Source organism: Lynx canadensis, chromosome A2 (genome assembly GCF_007474595.2).
Source record: "Lynx canadensis isolate LIC74 chromosome A2, mLynCan4.pri.v2, whole genome shotgun sequence".
In the NCBI taxonomy this organism is placed as follows: domain Eukaryota; kingdom Metazoa; phylum Chordata; class Mammalia; order Carnivora; family Felidae; genus Lynx; species Lynx canadensis.
In genome coordinates, this window is record NC_044304.2 from 144,923,802 (window position 1) to 144,948,222 (window position 24,421).

General features: G+C 51.6%; 2 protein-coding genes across 5 annotated transcripts in view; one reads left to right on the forward strand and one right to left on the reverse strand.

Moving 5' to 3' along the window:
- The first annotated feature begins 7,780 nt into the window (after positions 1-7,780).
- On the forward strand, positions 7,781-20,273 carry IRF5 (interferon regulatory factor 5). Of its 3 annotated transcripts, none has more exons than XM_030308401.2 (9): positions 7,781-7,888; positions 11,934-12,139; positions 14,444-14,633; positions 15,048-15,112; positions 15,615-15,648; positions 15,816-16,088; positions 16,358-16,750; positions 16,836-16,954; positions 17,227-20,273. In XM_030308401.2, exons 2-9 carry the CDS (start codon positions 11,945-11,947, stop codon positions 17,473-17,475), a joined length of 1,518 nt encoding a protein of 505 aa, XP_030164261.1. In that variant the 5' UTR covers positions 7,781-7,888; positions 11,934-11,944; the 3' UTR covers positions 17,476-20,273. The 3 variants fall into 3 exon arrangements, with proteins under 3 accessions (XP_030164261.1, XP_030164263.1, XP_030164262.1); XM_030308403.1 differs by lacking the exon at positions 7,781-7,888 and adding an exon at positions 10,091-10,616 and having other exon boundaries at positions 17,227-18,657; XM_030308402.1 differs by lacking the exon at positions 7,781-7,888 and adding an exon at positions 10,670-11,116 and having other exon boundaries at positions 17,227-18,657.
- TNPO3 (transportin 3) overlaps positions 18,981-24,421 on the reverse strand; it is an 80,101-nt gene continuing 74,660 nt past the window's right edge. For both annotated transcript variants that reach the window (XM_030308398.1, XM_030308399.2), the window contains 2 exons: positions 21,766-21,857; positions 18,981-20,127 (listed from right to left, as the gene is read on the reverse strand). In XM_030308398.1, coding sequence (XP_030164258.1) covers positions 21,797-21,857 — 61 coding nt within the window. In that variant the 3' untranslated portion in view covers positions 18,981-20,127; positions 21,766-21,796. The remainder of the gene's footprint in view (positions 20,128-21,765; positions 21,858-24,421) is intronic.

Sequence of the window (24,421 nt, forward strand, 5' to 3'; positions counted from 1 at the left end):
GAAGCCTGAGGTAACCTTGGGCCCTAGGGCATATCCCCCAACCCCCCCCCCCCATCAGATTCCTCCCTTTCTCTCTGCTTGCCACCCCTCCCCCCATCCATCCTCTGCTTTCTTCTACCTCACTCCATGCCCCAAGGAGGCTGGCCTCCTCAGTCCGCATGCCCCTGGCTCTCTTGGTCTCTGGATTCCGGGTGGCTTTGGCTAGGGGGAGGCAGTGGCAAGAGATAGGGGGACAGGGATACGGAACAGACAGTGCCGTCGCCTTGCTGTGGCAGGTCCTGGAGGTTGTCCCTCAGAGGGTAGTAATGGTTCCCGATGATGCTAAGCCCTGGGTGCCTGGACATTCCCCACTGGCTTTCGTAACCCTGTTTAACACTTCTGCGAACTTGCCTCCATTTAATGCCACCTGTGTCCTGCCAGGGCCCCAACTTGTCCGCCTGTCACCTGCAGCCACCCATACTGAGGGTGGGCCCTTTGTCTGAGCCCCTGGGACAGTCAGAGAGCTTGACAGAAGTCAGCCTCCCGAGAGCTGGGAGGAAGTCAGGGAGGCACAGCAGGGCCCTGACAAGCCAGGCTGGAGGGAGGGAGACACAAAGGGTAGGGACAAGGTGCCACTCCTGCCTTTCTGGGAAGGATGTATTCCTTTTCTTTGCTTCTCTTTGTTTAATTACTTAGAAATTTTATTTTAGGTTTATTTAAAGAGTTCTCTAAGGCATATTTATCATATTTGGGTCTTTTGCTTGCATAAAAAGGAAACTACAAACTAAATTTGTTAAGCTATTCCTAAAACGTCTTGACATTTAGAATTTGGCTCTTCTTTTTTTTTAATTACTTACTTACTTAATTCACGTAATCTGCCCCCACAGCCAACGTGGGGCTCGAACTCACAACCCCAAGATCAAGTTTCACACGCTTCTCCTGAGCCAGCCAGGCGCCCATAGAATTTGGCCCTTCTGAATCACTTTTTAAAGTTTTGTCATTTCCATACAATAAAACTCATTCTTTTTAGTGTACCCACTAATTTGAGTCTTCCCACCGCTTCGTGCTGCTCCTTTGTGGTCAGCCCCATCCCTGCACCCCCAACCCCTGGTCTGTTCTCTGATCCTACAATTTCTCATGGGCTTGCCCCTGAGGAAGAGAGGGTGAGGCAGCTGGGCAGTAGGCAGCCTCCCTCAGGGGCTGTGGTCATTCTCTGAACACCCGGGCCACCTTTCTACACAGACAACACCCTGGGGCCTGGGCACGGGAAGGAGGCCCCCAGCTGCCAACACCCTCCACCCTCCCCCTCACTTGTGGCCCAGTGGAGGGGAAGAGTTGGAGTCACGTCTAGGGGGTGCAGCACCCCAGGGAGCTCTGGGTGGCCAGGGTGGACTGATCTGCATGCCTCCCTGGCTCTGACTGCCCTGGGGACTCAGCAAGGACAGGTGGTCGTAGGGAGGCAGCCACCCAGAACCAACAGAACACAGGACATGCCCTACCCAGCAGCTACTGCTACATTTATATCACTATCATTTCTTCTACTCTGTGTCAGTCACCGGGCTAGACCTCATCCTCACCATTGAACAGCAGCACTTTGTTGTTGACGGGGCAATATTGACCCTATTTTTCAAATGAGGACACTGAAGGCTAGAGAGGGTGAATACCTCTCCAGGCCATCCAGTTAGGACCTGAACCCCGGTGTGTCTGACTCCGGCATGATCAGACGTCACTTATGGTTTAGTGTGGTTCACATCCCTGGCTAGTTGCTGTGTGCCTTTGGGTGAACCACCTAACCTTGCTGAACTTCAGGGTCTTCATCTGTAAAATGAATGTGATACATTCTCCTGCCTTCTACGGTTGCCATGAAAATCAAATGTGACCCCAGTGTTTGGTGCAAAGTAGGTTACATGTTAAATATTGGTAGGGGGTGCATTATTTCCCCTCAAATCCGTACGTTAAAGTCCTAACCCAGTACCTCAGAATGTGGCCTTATTTGTACATAGGATCGTGGCAGATGTAATTATTTAGGTTAAGATGAAGTCATTAGGGTGGGCCCTAATCCAATATGACTAACATCCTCATGAAAAGGGAAATTTGGACACAGGACACAGAGATACGACATGGGGAAAGGCACCATGTGAAGATTGAGGCAGAGATCGGGGCGGTGCTTCTATCAGCCGAGGATGATACTAAGACTACAAAGAAGTACACAGATTAACTTGTTCAAGTTCACGGGGTTAGCAAGTTTCTCAGCTTGCCTCTTTGTAAAGGGAGATACTAATAATGCCCACTTCATGTTGGCTGCTCATGGCAATTACATGCAGTAATAACATGAAACATGCTTAGTAGCGTGTAGCATGTATTAAGGGCTCATTAGGATCGTCTGGTTGTAGCTGCTCCTCAGATCAGCCCAGCATGGGGCCTGCCCCCTCCACACCACATCCATTTCCAACACCGCCTTGACCCAGCATTCCCGTGGGGCAGGCGGTGACCACTCCTGGCTCTTCTCCAAGGCCTGGGATAGGCTGTTCCTCTGCAAGGGGCCTGCGGCCCTACCGTCTCTCCCCTGAACCCCGGGCCCCGAATCACAGTGAGGACGCAGGATTGAGCGCTTGCTCTCTGGATGGCCAAGTCCCAGGTGGGACCCAGGAGCCCTGGGATCACTGTCCCCCTGCCCAGTTCTTTTGGACGCTCTGTGACCTGCTACTTGCAAAGCCAAGCCTTTGCAGTGTGTTGGGGGGTGGGGGGTGGGCATGATGAAGAAGCCCCTGGGAGCTCTTTCCTGCTTAAACAGGTAGCTCGTTCTTCCTGTGTTCTTCCTGGGCCCCGGATAACTGTCAAGTCATGTCAGTCCCCCTGCAGATCTGGAAGAATGCGCTGCCCCAGCAAAGAAGAAGGAGGATAGGCTGAGAGAAACAGGACATACGTGGCCTTCCAGACTGGCACAGATCAGTGGAGACTCCTGAATCCCACAGGCCCACCAGCATCCATGTGGCTGCAGTCGGCCTGGCATGGGGACTTGGGCGGGCATCAGAGTTCCAGTTGGCTCCTGGCTTGGAGACCTGTGAAACAACGAGGTTCCAGAACACTGGCCTGGTAAGAACCACCGCCGGACTCCCCTTCAGAGAGGCCTGACAGCCCCCTCTTCTCTGGGACCCAAGAGAACAGCGTAGGCCTGTCCTAGGAGCCTCTCAGGGTCCTTTAGCCCCTAGAATTTTGTGCTTTCTTGACTTTTCACTGCTGGCATCCGAAGCTACCAGAGCAGTAATCTGGGGACACCCCAACCCAGCCCCCCCCCCCCCCCGCAGAGGCCTGACCCCCAGAAAATAGTCCAGAAGTGTCTGCTTGGCAGGAATCAAGCACCTGTTCCCACAGTTCTGTTTGCCTCCCACCAGCCCCCAAGAGCTCCCACTCTTCCCCCCACCTCTAGTGGGAGATGCTCAACCCACACCCCCCCACCCAGCCTGCCTTGTAGAAGGCCAAAGAGGGGCAGCGGACATCCCCCTTCTGCGATGAAGTGTTGAGAGGCCACGTAGGATGAATGTCATGCCTCGTGGCCCCATCCCATGACCTCATGCTTCAGCTGCTCCAGGCCACACAGAACACCTCTTCCGGAGTCCCAGAGCCAACCCTAGTCCTCTGTCATCTGCCTACCACCCTGAGGGCTAGACGTGAGTTGGGAGCACCCCTATGCCTTTGGGCTGACCCTGACATCCTAGACAGAATTGACTCCCTCCCTCACTTCTCACCTCAGACGGACACCAGTCCTGCCCCGGGCAGGGTCCCATGCACTGACTGGTTCTAAGCTGCAGGGACTTGAGATGGGTCTGGCTGATAAGCCCACTGCAGCCTGTGACCACAGAGTCCCCTACATGCCAACCAATGATGGGTAGACCTCATGGACCTGGATGGGACCCCTCTCCCTGGTGGGGACATATATAGAGTCTAGGCTTCAATCAGGTCTTTTGGGGGACAAGAGAGAACACCAAGGTCCACAGCTGGATCCTATGAGGCCAAGTGGCTTCTGTCCCCATAAAGCAACTATTTGCACTGCAGAAGCCTAGAAGGTTTCCTCCTCTTTCTTTTCCTTCTTGTCCAGGTGCCTCATGCTCTACCAACAGGCAGGAAGGATCTCTTCTGTGACAGAGCCCAGCAGTAGGGACGGAAGTGGTTTGAGTGAAATGCTGAGCTCAGCAGATTTTAAGAGTGCTAGAATCAGCACCCGTGCAGCAGTGGGGGCGGGGGTGGGGGTATCAGGATGTCTGGGTGGGGCATTCTGGCTCTAGAAGGATATGAGTGGGGGAGGGGTCAGCAGAAGAACCAGTGACAAATGCACTGAGATTCAGGGCAGTACCAAGGAGGGGGGACGACAGGAAAGCTCTGAGCTGAGCTAGGAGAGTCTCCAGCATCTTTCTTTAAAGAGCTGATGAGACCTCCTGGCACTAATGAAATCCCAGGCAGGATCTGAGAGTCTAAGTGAGAGAGATGCTGAGACTGGAGATTCTGAGGCGTTCCTGGGAGTACCTTGAGCGTTCCTTGAGCTGTGGAACCAAGGCCCAGAGCAGAATCCATGGGAAAGGCGTGGAAGCCAGGCTGCAGGGGGTCAGGGTGAGGAAAGGTGCTGACCACGAAGGAAAAGGGAAGTAACATTTGTTCTTAAAAGGGCCAAGGGAGCAGAGAGCTGGGGCCTGGGATGATGGATGCAGGAGACAGCACGGCGTCTTAGGCCTCAGGCCATGTGAAGAGGTAAAGAGAGCTGCAAATTGGGAGACGAGGGGACATGAGGTCTAGAGACGTGCATGTGACTGTGCTGGCCAAGTGGGGGACTTCCAGGTCATGCCCCAGAAAGCTCTGAGGAGGTGGCAGTTGGTAAGAAATGGAGAAGAAGCCCCGATATGGCCTCCTGGGCGTCACTAATAATAAAGCTGCCACTTGTGTGTTTACAAAGTCAAGAGTGGCCAAGTTAAAACCTAAGTCGGGTCATGTCGTGCCTCTGTTATCCTGCACAGTGACCCACGAGGACCCCCGATTTTGTTACTTAAGCATTTACTACCTCTCACCATAGATAGGGCAGGGCATTAGACAGAATCGACTTTTGTTCTCCGTTTTATCCTGGCCTGAAGAAGGTGCTCACTGAGCATTGGTTGAATTTAGGCCCCACAGCCAACCTGCTACAGTGCTGTTATTCTCGCTTTACAGGTGGGAAATGGGGGTTCCAAGAGAGTTGGTGGTTTGCTCGAGGTCACACAATGCCTCAGTGGTAGACTGGGGAGTGACTCGGGCCTGTTAGACTCCAGAGCCCGGTGTTTAGCCAACAAGTTCCCCAAAATAGGGGATATCCGAGGAGAAGGCCAGCCTGGGGAATCCCAAGGGCTGGGCCTGAGGCGGTGGGTCTCCTGGAGGGGAGGTAAGGGCAGCTGTAATTTGCACAGAACTGCATTGACGGGGGCGGGTCCAGAGTTGGGTGGGAGGTCTTGTCCCACTTACCCCTTACACCTCTATCTTCTCTCCCTACCGCTCACACTAGGCTTCTTTCGGTTCCCTTTGGTGACACAGCTCCCCCCACCCACATGCTCATGCACCCTGGCTTCTACCGGAATCAAGCCTCTGACCACACCCTCAATCTGCCACTCCAGTCAGGGGAAGTGGGGGCAAGGGCTGGCTTACTGCTGGGAGTAAGCCTCCTGGGGCTGTGGAGGTCTGGTCCCGTGTGGCCAGGCCCCGGTGGGGGGTTGCGGAGGTGGGGTGGGGGATGGGGAGTGATTGCATGGCAGGTGGTCAGGTGCACCCTCACTTCCCCTTTGCTTTTTCTTCACCACAGACAGCGTTGGGAGGCAAGGGGACCCTTCTGTTTTGGAAGAGCCTGAATGATGCTCTCTGCCCCTGCCCCTTCCTCGCCATCCCATGTCTCTGTCCCAGAGTGGTTCTTCGTTCAGGTTCCCCCGGTCTGGACAAGGCAGGACCCTAGTGGAGCTCCCCTATTGCTGGAACCTCGCGCCAATGCTACAAGCTTGGTAATATCGTCTCCCCCTTACAGACAGGGAATGAGATTCACAGGACCTGCCCAAGGTCACTTAGCAACAGAGATAGATGCCAGCTCAAGCGTGGTGAACTTCATGTACACATAGCCCCTGCATGGTTCCTAACAAAGTCAGAGTCTCTAAAAGTCGGGTCCTCACCTGAGCAAAAGGGACAGTGTATAGGGGGCAATGTGCAGAATCCTAGAGTCTCATGGTCCCTCAGACTCTGTGTGGGGCATCTGACAATAAAAGAATTCTCCTGATGGCTATTGTTCCAGATAATTTTTTCTGGACCAAATAGAATATTGTTTATCAAGCATAACTGGTCTCTGGTAAAAAAAAAGAAAAAAAAAGGTTCCCATTTTGTGATGGCCACTTTCAATTAAATGGCAGTTTCATTTTTACAGAAAAAAATATAAAACCATCTACCTACCCACATTTTCCCCATCCACACTTTAAATTTTAAAAACTATGAAATAGTGAAATAAGCAGCAGATACTATGAATAAAACCCTTGTACATAATTAGATTTCCATTTTACATTAGGGCTGGGGGTTGGGGGAGAGGGAGAGAGATGCAGAAAAGAAGAAAAAAGACAACACATAGTAAGTAATGACACAGATTAGTAGTAAAGACGAACCCAGATATTCCTAGAGGGAAAAGGAGAGGGGAGGGGAAGGCCAAAGTTCTGATTCATCAACTAATACTGGATTTGTGAAAAACACAGGAGCCTCTAAACTTTAAAGGGCAAATAATACTATCTAGAACGTATATATTTTAGTTGCTATCTAAAATTTGGTCAGTTAACTTGGAAATCTTCATTTATAAATTTTTTTTTAATTACTATAGAAAACAATGAAAAAACAAGAGTAATCCCTGAGTAAGCTGATTCCAGTGGGAATCAGACTTTAAAATAAGAATTTCATAAGGGAAACCAGTGAGGATGAACTTTAGAGCTCAGAAACCCGACCAAGGAGAGGAAGTCAAGGTAAGCTTTCCAGAGGAGGCCATGCTGAAACAAAATTCGGAGAACAGTCATTATCAAGCAAAGAATGCTCCAGGAGAAGGAACAGGACGTATGAAGTTTGGGGCCAGTGAGTGAGGCCCATTTGTGAAATCAAAGAACGTTCAGAAGACAGATGGATGGTCAAGGTAGCAGTTAAGTGTGGGACAAGAGACCACGCACTGATTCTGAGAGGTCCCAAAGGCAACCAGGGAGGGAGAGCTGGGGCAGGCAGGTTGAGACTCAGAAAAAGGGACAGAATGGCTTGAGGATCCTTGTCTGCAAGCACGTCGAGGAGGGGGGTGTCCGGATCCAGATGCCAGCAGCTTGGCCCTGGAGCGACCCTCCAAGGAGCGCGGGCGGGCAGGGAGAGGACCGAGAAGCTACCTATCAGTCGGCCCTACCGCGCCCTCGTTTGTACTTTGTTGACGGCCTGTGTCTGACCCGAACTTGAACTCCCGGAGGGCGCGGGCTAGGGAAGTTCCCGGGCCCCGCCGAGCACTTTGGCTTCGTGGGGAGGGGGTCTGGGGCTGTCAAATGACTATTTTGCGGTTCCAGATTGCCGAAGGAGCCCAGCAGTCGGTCCAGGTCACCGCTCGGCCTGCCGTTTCCCCCAGAGGCCTTCCTTGGGCAGCCCTGGGGGGCCCGGCCTGGCCCGCTCTGCAGCCCTCAGTCGCCGGGTCAGAGCCGGGGGCGCCCAGGGTGGTCCCGAGGGGCAGGGCGGGGCGCCGCCGGCGCGCAGAGGCTCGGCGGCCGCGATCCAGGGGCGGGGGCGGGTGATGCGGAAGTGCCAGGCGAGCGGGAGGCGCAGCTCCGGGAGAGCGCAGCTCGGCCCCGCCGCCCGGCCCGTGCTCCCGGGCGCAGCCACGCGGGTGCATCGGAGACAGGTAGGTCTCGGCCGCCCGCGCTCCTCTCCGCGCCCTGCGGGCACCGGCCGGCGGCGGGCGGGGAACGGAGGTACGGCGGGCGCGCGGGAGGGGTCCGCGTCCGGCTCCTCCGGGCGCTCTAGCTCCCGCGGTGGCGGGGGGCAGAGGGGGCGCCCACGGCAGGGCGTGCCCCTCCGGTCTGGCGGCCTCCAAGGTGCTTCCTACGTCCGGATCAGCCTGGGGTGCCTCACACCCGCAGCCTTCGTCCCTCAGGCACCCGGGGAGCCCGGGGACCGGCAGAGGGGTCACCGCTGCCAGGAGCCCTAGGTCTACTCTGCTCTCCCTCCGTCTCGCCGCCGCAAGGATGGGGAGCGCCTGGGCGCCCGACAGCGGTCTAGCTTGGGTCGTAGAGGGGTGAGCCCCTATTCCCCCCTTTTGCACGCTTCGCATCTCTTCCCTGGGCACCTGCCAATGACAGGAATTCGGGCAGAGTGTGTGGGAAGATGGTGTCGGGCGGAGGCGCCGTCTTTTGACTAGTGGCCGAGAACAAGAGGCACTGACCCTCCTAGCAGAGAAGAATCACGGGGCGCACTTCTTGGACTAGTTTCCTTACAGACTTCCCTCGAACTTAAAAACAAAACGAGTCTAAAAGTAGAGGGAAAGTGAGATGACTGTGGCCGACGCGGGTAGAAGGTGCCCGCCACCGCGCGCAGTACTCTCTGGGCAGTCTCTGAGCAGGGGCAGGGGATGGGCGGCGGGCACGGCAGGGTGGGGGAAGAGACAGGGGGCGCCATCAGCCCGCGGAGCGTTCCAAGAGGCAGAAGCTGAGCCCGCGCCCCGGGGGTGGATCCGCGGGATTGGCCTGGGCTCCCCGCGCGCCCCAAACGGGGATAAGTGACCAGGACCTGCCAGGACGCAGGCGGGGCCGATGGAGGAGAATAGAGGGGCAGCAAGGCCACAAGCATCGTCCCGCCCTCCCTGGAACTAGCCGGTGGGGGCGCTAAGGCTCCGTCAAGTGCAGGGAGGCACTGGGAAACCACCCTTTTTTGCCTAAAGGCCTTACTTTGGGGTTTCCCCCTGCACCCTGGCCTTCCCCTGAAGGAAGCCTAGAGAGGCATCTGGGCCTCAGCTTGTCTCGGGATGTGGTCAACTCACCTGGAGGCGGTGGGATTTAGGGTCACGCCAGGCACAGGGAACCCTTTGCCTTATCCCTGAACTTAGTGTGGGATTTACCGGGAGGCTGTGTGAATCAGACAGGTAGCAAGGGGCTTGCTGCTCCTCCCACTACCGGGCTGCAGAGCTCCTCCCCTAGGGGGTCCCTGGTCTCCGCAGGGTTCCGGGCTCCTCAGGTGGTTGGCTCCGGGGATTCCAGGGCCTTGGTGTGAATTGTGGGGCTTTCCTACCCCAGCAGAGGTTCCTGGGCTGCCCTTCTCGATGCTTCACTGTTACAGAATTCACCCATAAGGGCTTTCTCAGGTCCTCAGCAGCCCACACCTTTTCCTTATTTCCATGGAAACTGATGCAGGTTCTTCTGGCTTTCCCCACTCTCCGGGGCTCAAATCCTAGGTGTGGGGGCCGCAGAAATGTCACCCCAAGTCTCCAGAAGGCACACGTGTTCAGCTGTCAATGAGTCAGGGCAGACCCCCTGGCCCTCTACTGAAAGATCAAGTCCTCCCACCTGCAGAGCACAGTGTGGATGGACTTTCTGACAGCTGTGCTATAGTTCCTGAGGTGCCCGGGAAGTCTGGGCCACTATTTCTACCTGGAGGGAAAGTGGGACGGGGCCCAAACGCATTGAAATTCAGAACTCTTGGCATTAGGATAGTCTGAAGCAGATCTAAGCCCACCTCTAGGCAGGAGGAAGCCTCGCTGGGAAACACACTGAGCCTGGGCCTGGTGCACCTGAGGCAGAAGATCTTTCTTTGGCCTGCTTGCCGGATACCCTCCCTTGGCCCTGGCTGCTTGTTATGGGAGCCCTTTCTCCATACTCCCCTCCTTAGAATACCCGAAGGGATTGTACATTACTGACGTGAATAATTTCAACATCTTTCTACTGAACAGCACTGCTGGGCCAGGCTAGGCGGCCGGGGAGGGAGTCACCCTAACTTCCTCCTTGCCCTGGGCAGAGAGAGGAGTAGGCCTGTCTGGTGTCCCGGCTCCATCACCCCTGGCGCAGCTGCGGGCCTGACCGTGTCGGGGGCTGGTCGTCAGGGAAGCTTGCCTTCCCCTCTGGGTCACCAGAGCTTTCCTCTGTCCACTTCACATAGCCAGAATGGCAGCTCTTGGTGGCTATCACCGGTCATTCTAGGACCACGGCCTCTCGTCTGAGGATGCGGGTGGGAGCTACAAATACAAATGTGGTGGGTGAGGTCATCCCCACAGCTGTGAACCACACCAAATGTACAGTGACCGTCAGCAGGGGACTGGGGAATGGGCTACGGGGTGAGAGATTGAGAATTTGGTCTTGGGGACCCAAATGTGAATTTTTCCATGTAGCTTTCCCCCAGTTCACAGTGAGTCAGATTTCCGAGTTGTCTGTTCTGGCCACTTTCATTTCCCCTGGGGCTGGGTGGAGGCTGGTGTAGAAAGGGGAACTGAACCCTCAATCTTTTAAGGCCTGGGGGCAGGGCTGGGGGCTCTCCTAAACTCCCTGTCCTAGCCCAGAGCTGGGCACTGCCCTGAGGAGAGGCCCACAGATGGAGACTTCTTAGCAGCGTGGAGGTGGCGCTTAGCAACCACAGCCAAAAAGGTACTGGGCAGGGAAACCGAGGTCAGGGCTCCCAGCAGGCCTGGAATGATAGGGTCCAGGCCTGAGAGATCATCTTGGTCAATCTGCCACCTAAGGCAGGCCACCTGGAAGCCCACCTGGGCGTAGGTACCCCCCAGAAACCAGTGGCTCCCAGGCCGAGCCTATTGATTGCATAGCTTTAGCTGTTAAAATTTCTTTCAACCTGGGTCTAGTCTGCCTCAGTGGAGGCTGTCCAGGTATTGACTCAAACCCTAGTCCTTTTGTCACATGGTGGTGCCACAAAGGATAGCTCTTGTCCCTACCCACTAATCCAGACGCCCTAGTTCCTTCAGCCATTCCTTCCCTGACAGGCCTGCCCCCCCCTTGGACCCTCGCCTGTGTCACAGCCCCAGCGGCCTTCCTCTTATGTCTGGTCTTAACCCCCCTCAGAGGAGGATCCTGGAGAGAGCAGGGCTGGTTGGGGAGAAGTAGCTGGAGGACAGAAGCTTCCAACATCTGAGGTATATCAGTTGGCTGGTATTCTCAAGTCCCACCTAAGGCTGCTGCCCTGGTGAGGCAGGAGGTAGACTGAGTGGGCTGATGGGATTTCTCTCAAGATGTCCAGGTGTGGGGAAGCTTCATCCTTGGAGGGAAACTGAGGAAGAAAGGAAGCTCTGAAGAGTGGGTGTGAAAACCCTTCCTCCATTCACATGCTGGGACTTGGTCTTTGGCCAAGTTTCCTAGAAGGGGGCATAGTGAGGGAGTTCTCCGGATAAGGAGAGGGAGGGCAGAAGAGGTGGGGAGAGGAGGGGAGCAGGGTGGGGCAGGAAGAAAGCTAAGCAAGGAAGTGGCATCGGCTGCAGATGGCCTTCGGTTTGACCCCACACGGAGCTCTGGAGCGCCTGTTGCACCGGTTTGCCCCATCTGAAGCAAGGGGACTGGCTTTTTGTCCCCGTGTATCAGTCACTCACTGGCTGTGGGCTGCCTAGCCGTGGAGTGAGGCAGCAATGGGCCGCCCTCTGCCTTTGGGCCGCTGCAGCCTCACAGCAGCTGGGGAATTGATGCCCCACCTGGTAAAGCATGCCTGGGCGGGGCACGCATGCACCCCCTCTATCTGAACCCCACCCCCTCTCCCACCTCCCAAACACAAAGCAGATGCAGTGACCCTGTGACCAGAAAGCTGACAGTTGGAAAAGAGAATTGGCCGTGAGCATCTGGGCAGACCAGAGAGGAAGAGGAAGCCAGCAAATCCCTGGCTTGGCCCCCTGCACATCTTCCTGCTGCAGGGAGTGGCCAGCTGCAGAGCTTCTGATGTCCCCCTCTGGCTTTCTCCTGCAGATCCCTTTGCCATGAACCAGCCGGCCCCCAGGCCCCCCCCTCCACCCCGCCGTGTGCGACTCAAGCCCTGGCTGGTGGCCCAGGTGAACAGCTGCCAGTACCCAGGGCTTCAGTGGGTCAATGGGGAGAGGAAATTCTTCTACATCCCCTGGCGCCATGCCACACGGCACGGCCCCAGCCAGGACGGAGATAATACCATCTTCAAGGTAAGCCCAGGATGGGGGTACTCCTGGACTTCTGATGCACCCCCCCTCCCTAGAAGAGGACCTCCCCATACATCTTAAACTGACCGCTGTCCCAGCTGCCTTGCCGCAGGCGACCGCAGGCTTGGACTAAGGGGAGGCAGGCATAACCACCGTGTGCCTTTTTTTTTTCTAACGGAGCCACGAGGTGCCCCTAAAGTGTGCTTTTTTTTTTAAATTTTTTTTTATGTTTATTTGTTTATGAGAGAGAGAGTGTGTGTGTGAGAGAGCAAGGGAGGAAGAGAGAGAGAGGGAGACGGAGTATCTGAAGCGGGTTCTATGCTGACAGCAGAGAGCCCGATACCGGGCTCAAACCCATGAACTGTGCAATCGTGACCTGAGCCTAAGTCGGACGCTTAACTGACTGAGCCACCCAGGCACCCCTGCAGTGTGCCTTTTTTTAACCTTGTGCCCAGAGCAAGGTGGGGACTGAAAGGCCCCCAGGAGACCTTCCTGTAACTCCTCCTCCTCCTCCCTTTTCTTGTCACTTTCTCATCACACGAGTATGTGTGCAGTGTGCGTGTTTGGAGTGCACATACTCTAAAAGACCACAGAATGCCCCCATAATCTTAACACTAGGAGGTAACAACTATGGAAATTTTTTGCTTGTATGTTCAGTTTTCTGCATATATATCTATAAAATTCAAAAATGGAATCAACCTGGAATATCCTGCACTTTTCACCATCCAACATCGGAACCAGCTTTCCTCTGCCCTAAATGCCACGTCACTTTCCGTTGACCAGTGCGGGGCTTAGCAGTTTAGATATCCAAACCCAGTTTTTGGACACTTCACATTGCTTAGTGCTTAGTGTTTCAGTGTCGAAGACCCGTTGCCACGGATACCCTCTAAACTCTTACCCGTTGTACATCTTAAATGATTTTCTTTGGGATTAGTTCCTAGAGTTCAACATTGCTGCGTCGAAGAGAATCCTTATTTTTAAACATTTGGATAGGGTCTCCTTAGTCTTTGCAGGTTGATATTTACCCTTTGAAGGTTCTTTTCAAATCTGTTTCTTATTTTTGACGAGGTAACACAATTCAAAATTTAAAAAGTGTAAAATGGTTTGCAGCAAAGTCTCCCTCCCACCCCTGTCTTCAGCCGCCCATTCCCTCCCTGGAGGCAGTTAGTATTGTCAGTGTCTTGCTTATCCTTCCTGAGAGATTTTTGTGCATGTGTGCAGATATGTACCTATCTTTTCTCCTGCTTTTTACAAAATGATAGGTGTATACATATCCTCCTGTACCTCGTATTTCTTGAAGATTATGACATGTTAGGATATCAAAAGCCCCCCCTCCTTTTTTTTTCTTGCTGCCCACTATTCCGTTCTAAGGATTGGCCATAATTTAAATTTTTTTTCAACGTTTATTTATTTTTGGGACAGAGAGAGACAGAGCTGAACGGGGGAGGGGCAGAGAGAGAGGGAGACACAGAATCGGAAACAGGCTCCAGGCTCTGAGCCATCAGCCCAGAGCCCGACGCGGGGCTCGAACCCACGGACCGCGAGATCGTGACCTGGCTGAAGTCGGACGCTTAACCGACTGCGCCACCCAGGCGCCCCGGATTGGCCATAATTTAACTAGTTCCCATTGAGGGACATTTATTTGGGGTCTTCCGCTTTTACAAAGAGTGCTGCAATGAATAAACCTTGTTTATGTGCAGAATTTTGTGCGGATGCTTCTGTACCCCTAGGATTAATTCCTGGAAGTCGAATTGCTACGTTAAAGGGAAGAAACCTTTGTAATCCTGGTATTAGCCAACTGACCCTCAAAAATAATACCAATGGCTAAAGTGTATGGAGCCCGTCCAAAGTGCAGGCACAGTTCTGAGAGCTTTGTGGGCCTTGGAGTCTCTGCTACCACCCTGTGAGGTGGGCACTGTGATGAGGACATCACAGCAAAAAGAGGCAAAGTGACATGCCCCTGGCACAAAGCTGGTGGGTGGCAGTTTCCAGATTCAAACCCGGTCCCACTCCAGATCCTATGTTCTTATCCACCATTCTCCTTAGAGATTTTACCTTATTGACCCTTGCAGGAGCAGTGGATAAGATGCCTTTCAAAGCACTTAGGTTTCCTTTAGTTTCTTGGAGCCCTAAGGGCTGGGAAGGCCTAGAGTCGTATCCCCTACCTTGCAGAGGGACACTCAGGTCAGGCTGTGTGTCCCTGAAGGTCCCACTGGCTCAGCAGTGACTCCCAGAGGCCAGGAGGGGCTGGGGCTTTGGCGAAGGTCGAGATTCTCTGTGGTTGCCTTATCTTTTCTTCCTGCCCAGGCCTGGGCCAAGGAGACAGGAAAGTACACCGAAGGGGTGGACGAGGCAGACCCGGCCAAGTGGAAGGCCAACCTGCGCTGTGCCCTTAACAAGAGCCGTGACTTCCGCCTCATCTATGATGGACCCCGGGACATGCCACCTCAGCCCTACAAGATCTACGAGGTCTGCTCTAATGGCCACGCTCCTGCAGGTATCACGCCTGACCCCATGGGCCACCTAAGGAAACTGTGCGGGAAGGGGCAGGGCCCTGGGCCTGCGAGGTCATTACACCCCGGGCTTCCAGGAGTGGCCTGCGACGGACCATTTGTGAGGCCCGGGATGGCTTGGCACAGACCAGGCTTTGTGTCTATCTTGCTCACCTTGCCCTTGTTCTTGGCTCCAGTGAGTGTAGGTCTAGTGGCCTAAGGAGCTTAGTGCCATGGGGTCAGAGAGGTCCCTAGTGATCCCTGGTGGCTGTGTGGCCTTCCACCTTCCTGTTTGGGCAGCTCTCGGTAGGGAAGAAGCCACAGCAGGAGCTGCCCCATGGAGCCCCGATGGCCTTCTCCCATCTCCTCCTCCTCCACTGACTGCGTTTCTGTTTTTGTTTTGTCTCCCTGCTCTGCAGAGTCACAGCCCAGTGAGGATTACGCTTTTGGTGCAGGAGAGGAGGAGGAGGAGGAAGAGGAAGAGGTGAGCTCCGGGCCACTCCTGGCAGTGTCTGCGTGCACTGACATGGTGGGCCTTGTTAGGGCCTTTCTGCTGTCCTGCTCTGCTTTAGGATTAAGCGGCCCCTTTCCTCCAGGGCCCTACTGCCCTTTCTGTAGCTCTTCTCTGGAGCTTCTTCTTGGGAGTTCTGATAGGAACACAGTCAGCACCCTGAATCTCCTTAGGGTTTTGTTGGCACAAAACATGACCAGATGTCATCTGACACACCCTCAGGGGTTGGGGCTGAGTAGGTATTACTACCTGTAGAAGGCAGATGAGGAAACGGAGGCCCTGAGAGCTCACTGACCTGCCTGGGAGGGCAGAGCTGGGACTGGAGGCAGGGTCTGGCCTTGCTAAGCTGAACACTGGGGAATTGCCTTTTGTGGTGCTCATGTGTTATTTCTTTAGCATCAGATCAATTCATTAACCTGGCCTCCCTTCTCTCTCTCTGGCCTCTTCCCTTCTCCTTTGCCTGTCTTCTCTTCAGCTCCAGAGGATGTTACCAAGCCTGAGCCTCACAGGTGGGGCTGGGAGGTGGTGTGGTTGGGGGCCTAGAGTAAGGAGAAGCTGCAGGTACCACAGGCACCTGGGAGGGGGCTGAAGGGAGGCCCAGGGCCAAGAGTAGGTGGGCCTAGGGGGCGGTTACCAGAAGTGGCATTAAAGCTCTGTTTGCCCCCACCCTCTGTAGAAGCAGTGCAACCTGGCCCCCCCATGGCACCCTATTCCTTACCCAAAGAGGATGTCAAGTGGCCACCCACTCTCCAGCCACCTGTGGTGCTGGGCCCTCCTGCACCAGACCCCACCAGCCTCCTGGGCCCCACTCCTGGCAACCCTGCTGGCTTTGGGGAGCTTCTCCCTGCGGTCCTGCCGAGCCTGCAGCCTGGGTCCCTGGCTGCCAGCCTGCCCCCCACAGGCGAACAACTCCTGCCCGACCTGCTGATCAGCCCCCACATGCTGCCTTGTAAGGACCCACAGGAGAGCTGGGGGTGGGGGTGGGGGGGTTGCTGTGTCCAAAAACAGTGCTGGGGGGGGCGGGTTTGGTTGGTTTGCAAGAAGGGTGGAGGATGAAGAGCAAAGATGCTCAAGCCAGTCCCTCCTTGGGTGGGGGGGAGACAGAAGTGGGAGAGCTGACTAGATGGCCTGGCTGCTGGGCAGAGAGCAAGTCAGTGGGCTGCAGAACGAGGAGGCACAGGGCTCACAGACTGGGCGGGCCTGCCCTCTGCCCCACAGTGACTGACTTGGAGATCAAGTTCCAGTACCGGGGGCGGCCACCCCGTGCCCTCACCATCAGCAACCCACAGGGCTGCCGGCTCTTCTACAGCCAGCTGGAGGCCACCCAAGAGCAGGTAGAGCTCTTTGGCCCCGTGAGCCTGGAGCAAGTGCGCTTCCCCAGCCCTGAGGACATCCCCAGCGACAAGCAACGCTTCTACACAAACCAGTTGCTGGATGTCCTGGACCGCGGGCTTATACTCCAGCTGCAAGGCCAAGATCTGTATGCCATCCGCCTGTGCCAGTGCAAGGTGTTCTGGAGCGGGCCCTGCGCCTCAGCCCACGGCTCACAGCCCAACCCCATCCAGCGGGAGGTCAAAACCAAGCTCTTCAGCCTGGAGCATTTTCTCAATGGTGAGGGACCCACATTATGTTCCTCCTGGCTTCCTATCGTCCAGGAGCATGGTTCTAGACTCTAAGGGTCTTGATCTTGCTGCAGAGCTCATCCTGTTCCAGAAGGGCCAGACCAACACCCCGCCACCATTTGAGATCTTCTTCTGCTTTGGGGAGGAGTGGCCTGACCTCAAACCCCGAGAGAAGAAGCTCATCACTGTACAGGTATACCACCATCTCATCTCTCAAGCCCCCACTCTGCTTTGGCTTGAATATTGGGAAATCCTGGGGCTCAGCTCTTGCCCCAGGGTGGAGGCTCAGGGCTCTCTGAGCAGTGTGAACTTGGCCGCCAGTGATAATCAAGGCCCAGGGCTATCCACACGTAACTAGCCTTTGTATGAAGTAGAAATTGGTGGCCCTTCTTCCTGATGGATGCCTCAGGCACAACTGGATTTGACAGTCCCGCCAAGGTTCTCCTGTCCCTCTTTGCCTCCCAGGTGGTGCCTGTAGCAGCTCGGCTGTTGCTGGAGATGTTCTCAGGGGAGCTTTCTTGGTCAGCTGATAGTATCCGGCTACAGATCTCAAACCCAGACCTCAAAGACCACATGGTGGAACAGTTCAAGGAGCTCCATCACATCTGGCAGTCCCAGCAGCGGTTGCAGCCTGTGGCCCAGGCCCCTCCTGTGGCAGGTCTTGGTGCTGGCCAGGTGGCCTGGCCCATGCACCCAGTCGGCATGCAACAATGAGACTGCGGATAGTGACTGGCACGGGCTTCCCAGGTGTCTGTGTGGATTCATGTGGAGGTGCAATGGCCCCAGTTGGCACCTGATTGGCTCGCAGGTCCTCTCTGGGTCTTCTGGAAGTGGATTTGTGCTGAGGGAAGAGAGCTCTGTGTTCCAGGCTCTCCTCGCAGCATCTGAGGGAAGCTAGAAGCCACTTTTGCTTTCAGGGCTCAGTCTTCCTGGATGTGCCTCGCCTCTGCTCACTCTGGAGGAACTCAGCCATCAGCCCCGGTGAGCAGAGAACTCCCCCAACCCTAGGGGCCTAGCTGAGAGGGATCTGTCCCAGAGTAGTGGCCCACCCTTGTGGTTGCCCCCCAATTCCTCAGGCAAAGACAGTCAAGTGCTGTGGGCCATGCTCTCTCAACAGGGCATGGGCCTGATCTGATTTGGGGGTTCTCTAGTTTGAGCCTCACACCCTCATATCTGAGACAGATATGCACATAGGTATTATACCAGATGCTTAAGGCTGGCAGCTACCTCCTTGAAAGAACATGGAATAGAAGTGGAATTTTATGTATTTTTCAATTAATAAATATTGAAAAGATCCAGTTGCTTCCATGCTGTTCTACCAGACCCGATTTCTGATATCAGCTGGCTCTATTTCCCCTAGCACCTGCCCTCCATCTCTGGGGCCATGACAGAGGGCGGGTCTGCCTTCTAGGTTGATGAGTCAGTAGGGCGCCAGGAGCACTGAACTGGCTGGCTTTGCTTTCCAGGAGGAAGCTAGCTGAAGTAAGGGTGTGGATTTTTAAATGTATGCAGCCTAAGATCCTGTCCAAGTCAAACTCTGAGTACAACCGATGTTATGCAGGAAGGTTTGTTTCATTGGTTTCAATATTAGATAGAGCTCTGCAGTCAAGCTTATTAGCTTAAAACCCAATTACTTTAACATACTGAATGATCCTATTTATATAAAACTAAAGAAAATGCAAACTAATCTACAGTGACAGCAGATCAGTGCCTACTTGAGCATGGGGTGGATGGTAAGAGGCATGAGGAAACTTTTGGGAGTAAAGGTATGTTCACTATCTTGTGTCAATGGTTTCATGGGTGTATCCTATGTCAAAGCTTATCAGCTGTATAACTTCAATATGTGCAGCTTATTCTATGTCAAGCATACTGCAATACAGGTTTCTTTTTTTCAAAGACCAAATATTGTACTCAGTAGGTTAGGAATTAATCCATCTACTTGGGTGGCCACAGGAGAAAGAATATACGTACCACAAATGTAGCATGAGCTTTAGGGTGAACTAGAATAAAAGATGCAGAATGAGCCACTCCCCTGAAATATGAAGGGTCCGTGGCACCAAGAGCAGGCGCCTGCTGTTTAAACTCCATAGGCAGCTGTCTACCAGGTAATGGCTAAAACTGCTCACTCGTGTCATCTAGCTGTGTCATTTCAGAGCTCTGAGGCAGTAAAAGGAAGGAAAAACAAACACTGATTAAATTTTAAAAATTTATTTCTTTTCTTTTTTTTTTGTTTGTTTGTTTTGTTGCTGTTGATTTGTTCTTGAGATGGCTGTAACACCAGACAGAACAGTGCCCTCAAATCTAACACCTGTGCAGGGCTGCAACTCCTTTAAAACATTAAGATCAGCTTTGGGCTTCCCTCTCCCGCCTCACCCCCCAACAAAGTCAAATAATTTCCACATTTTTTAGTAAAATACAGTTAGCCCTGTAAACACTTTCCCTCATATTCCCACCCACCCTCCTTTTTCCCCTCTCTCCTGTCTGTGGGTGAAAAATTAAAAAAAAAAAAAAAATTCTTAAAAAAACCTAAAACTTAGAATATACATTTATATCCCACTCACCCTAATTTTGGCTGATGACAACCCACTGTGGATTGGAAGTGGATTTAGAGGTTGGATAGAGTCAGGGTTGGGATATACATGAATTTTGGCCCTCACAGGTCCTGGTATCACTGATGTGACCATGATATAAAACAAACAGGCTCCTCGTCTGAGCAACTCTAGAGGTGGGAAGAAACGCTGGGAGAGTGCGATAAATTTCTACTCGTTTTTGTTAAAAGAGGAGGGGGAAAGGGCAAGAAGGGAGGGTGGGAGAGAAAGAGAGGAAAAAACAATAGAAAACCTTAAGAGAGGATCCTGACCCTTTTCTTCCAATTGCAGCGATTTCATCTGAATTCCCATTTTCTCTAAGTAAATGGTTTCTGCTTCATAAAAATTTGTACTTTTATTTTATTGTATGTGCACATGCATGTTAGCATGTGTGTGTAGGTACGTGTGTGTATGTGTGCATGTCACTGCTGCCAAGTGAACGTTTCAGTTCTGGTTTCAGTTTAGTTTTCCTTTTTTTTTTGTTTCCTTTTTTATTTCTTTAAAATTACTTTTCCTTTTGAAACAAGTTCACCAGGAAACCAGCTCCCCTCCCACCACACCGGACAGGCCACAGCCATCTTTTTTTAAACCGCGCTGATTTTCCCTCACACCCCCAAACAGGAACTCCTCAGGATGGCCTCTGAAGGCTGGAGTCTCTCCCTGTCTGGCGGGACGCCCTGGTGGCGGTGAAGGCCCCTCTGCCACAATGGAGGTTTCTGATTGTGGGACACAGTCTGGTTTTTGTTTTCTTCCTGTCTTCTAATTAAAAAAGACATTCCTGACAAAAGAGAGGAAACAGTCAATAATTGTGGTCCAGGACATAGTGAGCTTCTTATAAAGTCAAGGCAGACGTTTCTCTACTTGCTCAGGTACCTCATTCTACCCTCTGCAACAAGGACTCGGTTTAAAAAAAAAAAAAAAAAAGAAGAAGAAGTTGGATTTTTTACTGGTGATTTCAAGACAGCTTCTGCTTTAACGATACAGTCTGCAGCCCTTTTCTGATTCTGAGTGTGCTGTGGAAACTAGGGAACGTATGTTGGGGGTAGAGCGAACCAACAGGTCCAGGCTGCCCACCCCAAACCAACCACAAAATATCGATTTCAGTCTGTTTATATACTGGGGTTTCATGCAAGAGTTTAGCCTGAAGGAAGACTCTGCCTGCTCACAAAATTTTAAAAACCACTGATTTAGTCTGTATGAAAAGGTACTCTGTAAAAGTATTAAGTACCATGGTTAAAAGTGAGGACTCTGGCACCACAATGTCCACACCTGAATCGTAGCTCTATAAATTACTGACTGTGACAATCACGCAAATCGTTTAACATTTGGAACCTCTATTCCCCTGTAAAACGGGAATAAAAACGGTCACTAACTCACAGAACCGCCTGAGGATTATCTTATAAAGCACTGGAAACAGTATCTGACACACAGTAAAGGCACCATAAACGTTAGCTATCAACATTCATAGCTGTCCACTAAGAAGCCTGAGTGTATCAATGTTAGCTATTCCTGACACTGCAAAACTTGAAGATCCCAAATGATATCACTACTTATTAAAGAACCAAAGTTTAGAAATAATTTCTGGTGTGGTTAGGCACTGCTGAAGAGTCCCTTAATCTACTGGTGCATTTAATAACAGAAACCGCCAGGGAGGTGCTGCACATTCATTGAGAATTGCCTCCTGGGAGAATAAATTCTGCCTAAGACATCAAAGGTGGGGCTTAAGAGGAGAGCTGCCTTTCTTCTCTCAGTGAAGAAACTGGCACCCAAATCCCACTACCCAGTCCTTTCTGTCCTCGGTTAAGCTTCTTGCTTTACCTCAGAACGAGTGTTAGGAAGCACACGGAGAAAAACTGATGATCAAGAGCTAGACAAAGAGGCTTTCCTACACCTTCCCTATACCTCTGGCCTTGGTCATTTCAGCATTCAGACGATAAAAGTGATAAAAACCTGGCATTTCAGCATCTAGACTATAAAAGTGGTAAGAATAAGTATCTTTGCTCATTGATCTGAAGGTCAATTTTAGGGAAATGGTGTCATGTAATCACAGTCAACTTTAGGTCAGCACTGTTTTCACCAAGGTAGCCAGGTTAAAAAATACTTATTCGTTTAATATACACATTTACCACCCTAAAATGTCTGTAAGAAGATTACAGGAAGATTTTTATTTATTTATTTTTTTTAGCTCTTCTATAATAACTTTCCTGTGGGGGTGAAGATGGCATGCAAAAGAAGCTGACAATACTGGCTGCCTTAGCCCAAGAAAATCAGGGCCCTGCATTTCCTAGCTGTTCAGCAGTGTTAAACTGTGAAGTCCTTCCCTGACCAGCTATAGTAATAAGTCCCATGATGGGCATTAAAACCTACGTCATCCCCAAGCATTCCTGACAGCCAGGGAAAAAGCTGAGACACTCACCTGGGTGACAGGCACAGTGCAGGAGTGTGAGCTATCGAAACAACCTGGTGAAGTCTCGCAAGGCCCAGCAAACTTGTTTACATTCCTCAGCACTGGAAAAGAAAAGGCAGGATGGTTCCCTGACTCAGGAGAAAGATACAATATGCTGAAAAACAACCGCAACACTTAAGTACACACAGAAGGATCTCAGCTCTGCTTGGAGCTCTCCCTACTGTCTCTCGACTGCTTCTGATCTTTCTGTAACTCAAAGGCAAATACTAACTACTGCATATGATAATAATTATATGCTGTATGGTTTCCAAAGAGTATATGGAGAAAAACTGCCAAGGTTTGAATCTTGGGTCCACCACTCTTGGGCGAGTTACCAAGCTGCTTCAGTTGCCGCATCTATTACTGACCTCATAATGTCTGGAGGATTAAATCAGTTCAACACTTGGTTGAAGTCCCTGACATAAACACAAGAAAGCCAGAACTCCCAAGTAAAAAAGCAAGCATATCCACCTCAGGCTGATAATTTTAACTCTACAAGCTGAACTAAAAGACCCTGGTTTCCTCGTTCTCTTCCAAAGGCAGATTTTGTTTACGAAGCCCAGTCTAGCAACTAAGTCTCTATCAGTCATTGATTTTCTAGTTGAACAGGCTGCTCAGGGTTTCCTCCTGTGGGAGGAGAAGGGAGAGGAGATAGGAAAGGCTTAAGACATGTAGAAAGGGAGAAGGAGGAAGCAGGACTTGGTCCTTAGGCAAGCAGTGAGATGGGGTTTGAATAGCCCAATATTCATCTGACCCTGTTTTTTCAAAAGGCCTCTTTTGTCCAAAATGGTCACCCACCAAGAAATCAGTTGACGCTCGCTTCATTCTTTTGTTGTCAGTCTGCATAACCAGTGTTGGTAACTAAACATAAAGCTAAGCTAAAAACAGTGGAAAAGGAAGTACTTCCTAATATGCTCATCCTTCTGCAACCCTCTCTTTGGCTCAGAAAAACTTAGGAACCACAGACTCCCACCTAGGGTTCATCTTAAGAAGAAAAGTGCTCTCTCCTTCTCTTAACAGTTAAACACCCGGGAAGGAATTGCTAACATAATGACTCCACAGAGAAGAAGGTGGAATAAGAACTATCCCCTTAGTGCCTACATCTGGATTTCCCCACCTATTATAAGGTCTGAAATATCATTATGAACCTTGATTTAGACTCCAGGATTCGATTCAACAGAATATTCCAGAAACTTTCTTCCAGTCTCTCTTCATCTTAGCAATGTAATGAAAATGATGAAGTCTTCTGGGTTTATTGAAATTCTGCCATTTGTGAATTTAACATGTTTCAATACAACCATTACCTTCCTCAGTCTATTTCCAAATCAATACCGACTACAAAGGAGGTAGTTGGGGCGGCGAACACATATCACTCACGCTTCCACTGTCACAAAGGAAGAAGATGTGTAACCCAAAAGAAGCCACTGTGAGGCATGCTATTGTAACGAACTATGGTAACAGGAAACAGTTAAACTGTGGGACAGCAATGGGGACTTAAGATTCTTTTGCTATCCTAAAGCCTTATGTGTTTTAAATTCGACCCTTCTTAAACAGACAGCTTGGTTTAATCTGGAAGAGCACGATAACTCCACTCCTTGCCTCTCTTGTGACACAGGAGAAAAAGTGCCGAAACCAAAATGCAAGTACAGAGATCTGTGGTGAGCCAGGGTGAAGGAGGGGTAAGGCCAGCATCTCGAACCAGCTCAGCTCCACTCCTAGTCCTGTGGGCAAGTGCTCTGGTGTCCGGAGCTGCAGCCAAATGTTTAATGTGTCCTTCCTTGGTGATTAAGCCCAAAGAAATGAATTTTTTTAAAAAAGAAAAACGTAAAAGGTACAAGTATTTTGTTTTCTGCCTCAAACCTTCTGGCAATTATTTTCCATTTCATTCATTTAAAATGGCCACTATTTTTCTAGGTTCTATTTTCTGGCTTCCAGTCCCACAATTCCAATCCTTTCACCATACTTCTGAATACTTTTATGGTGACCATTCCTCAAGCCCCATAATCCTAGTAGCGGTTTGTTGAGAAATGCAACCCTTTTCACCCAATGTTCTGGTGCATAACGGAGAGTAAACAGGCTCTAACTAACAACTTGAGCAAGAAGACAGCCCCATACTGGCCTCTAACTCTAGTGTCCATGCTTCCTTTATTCAACATCTTCTGACCTTGAGATCATCATGCAAGTGATAAGAGTCAGAGAATAAACACCAACATAGAGAAATGGGAAATGATGGCAGGATTTCTTCTAGTCATAATTAGTGGTGCTTGGAGACCAAGAATGATTATTGCAGAATGAAAAGCCCCAGCAGAAGCTGACCAACTAAAGATGTTAGGGAATTAATTAATTACCAGTACTATGTGAAAAACAGGCTTGGACTTGCTGAAATGAAACTGAACCAGTTTACCTTCCCTGCTAGAATGGCAAACAAAGCAACATGTTGAGGCAGGAGTTACAGGACCTCAACTTCAAAAGGGAGACTGAGTCATGCATGGAACAGAAGGTTCAAGGGCAACGTGCATACTAGAGAAAGAGAATTACTATGAGGAGGTGAGCAATCTCAAACCTTTTCTCTAGCACCTTAACATTACATCTTCTGTTCATTTCCCACCACTGTCACAGCCTACTA

Excerpts from the sequence above, each read along its gene's own strand:
- IRF5 (XM_030308401.2), top strand. The coding sequence starts at position 11,945 with ATGAACCAGCCGGCCCCCAGGCCCCCCCCTCCACCCCGCCGTGTGCGA. Across the intron at positions 14,634-15,047 it reads TAATGGCCACGCTCCTGCAG|AGTCACAGCCCAGTGAGGAT; the intron begins GTATCACGCCTG and ends CCTGCTCTGCAG. Across the intron at positions 16,089-16,357 it reads CAGCCCCCACATGCTGCCTT|TGACTGACTTGGAGATCAAG; the intron begins GTAAGGACCCAC and ends TCTGCCCCACAG.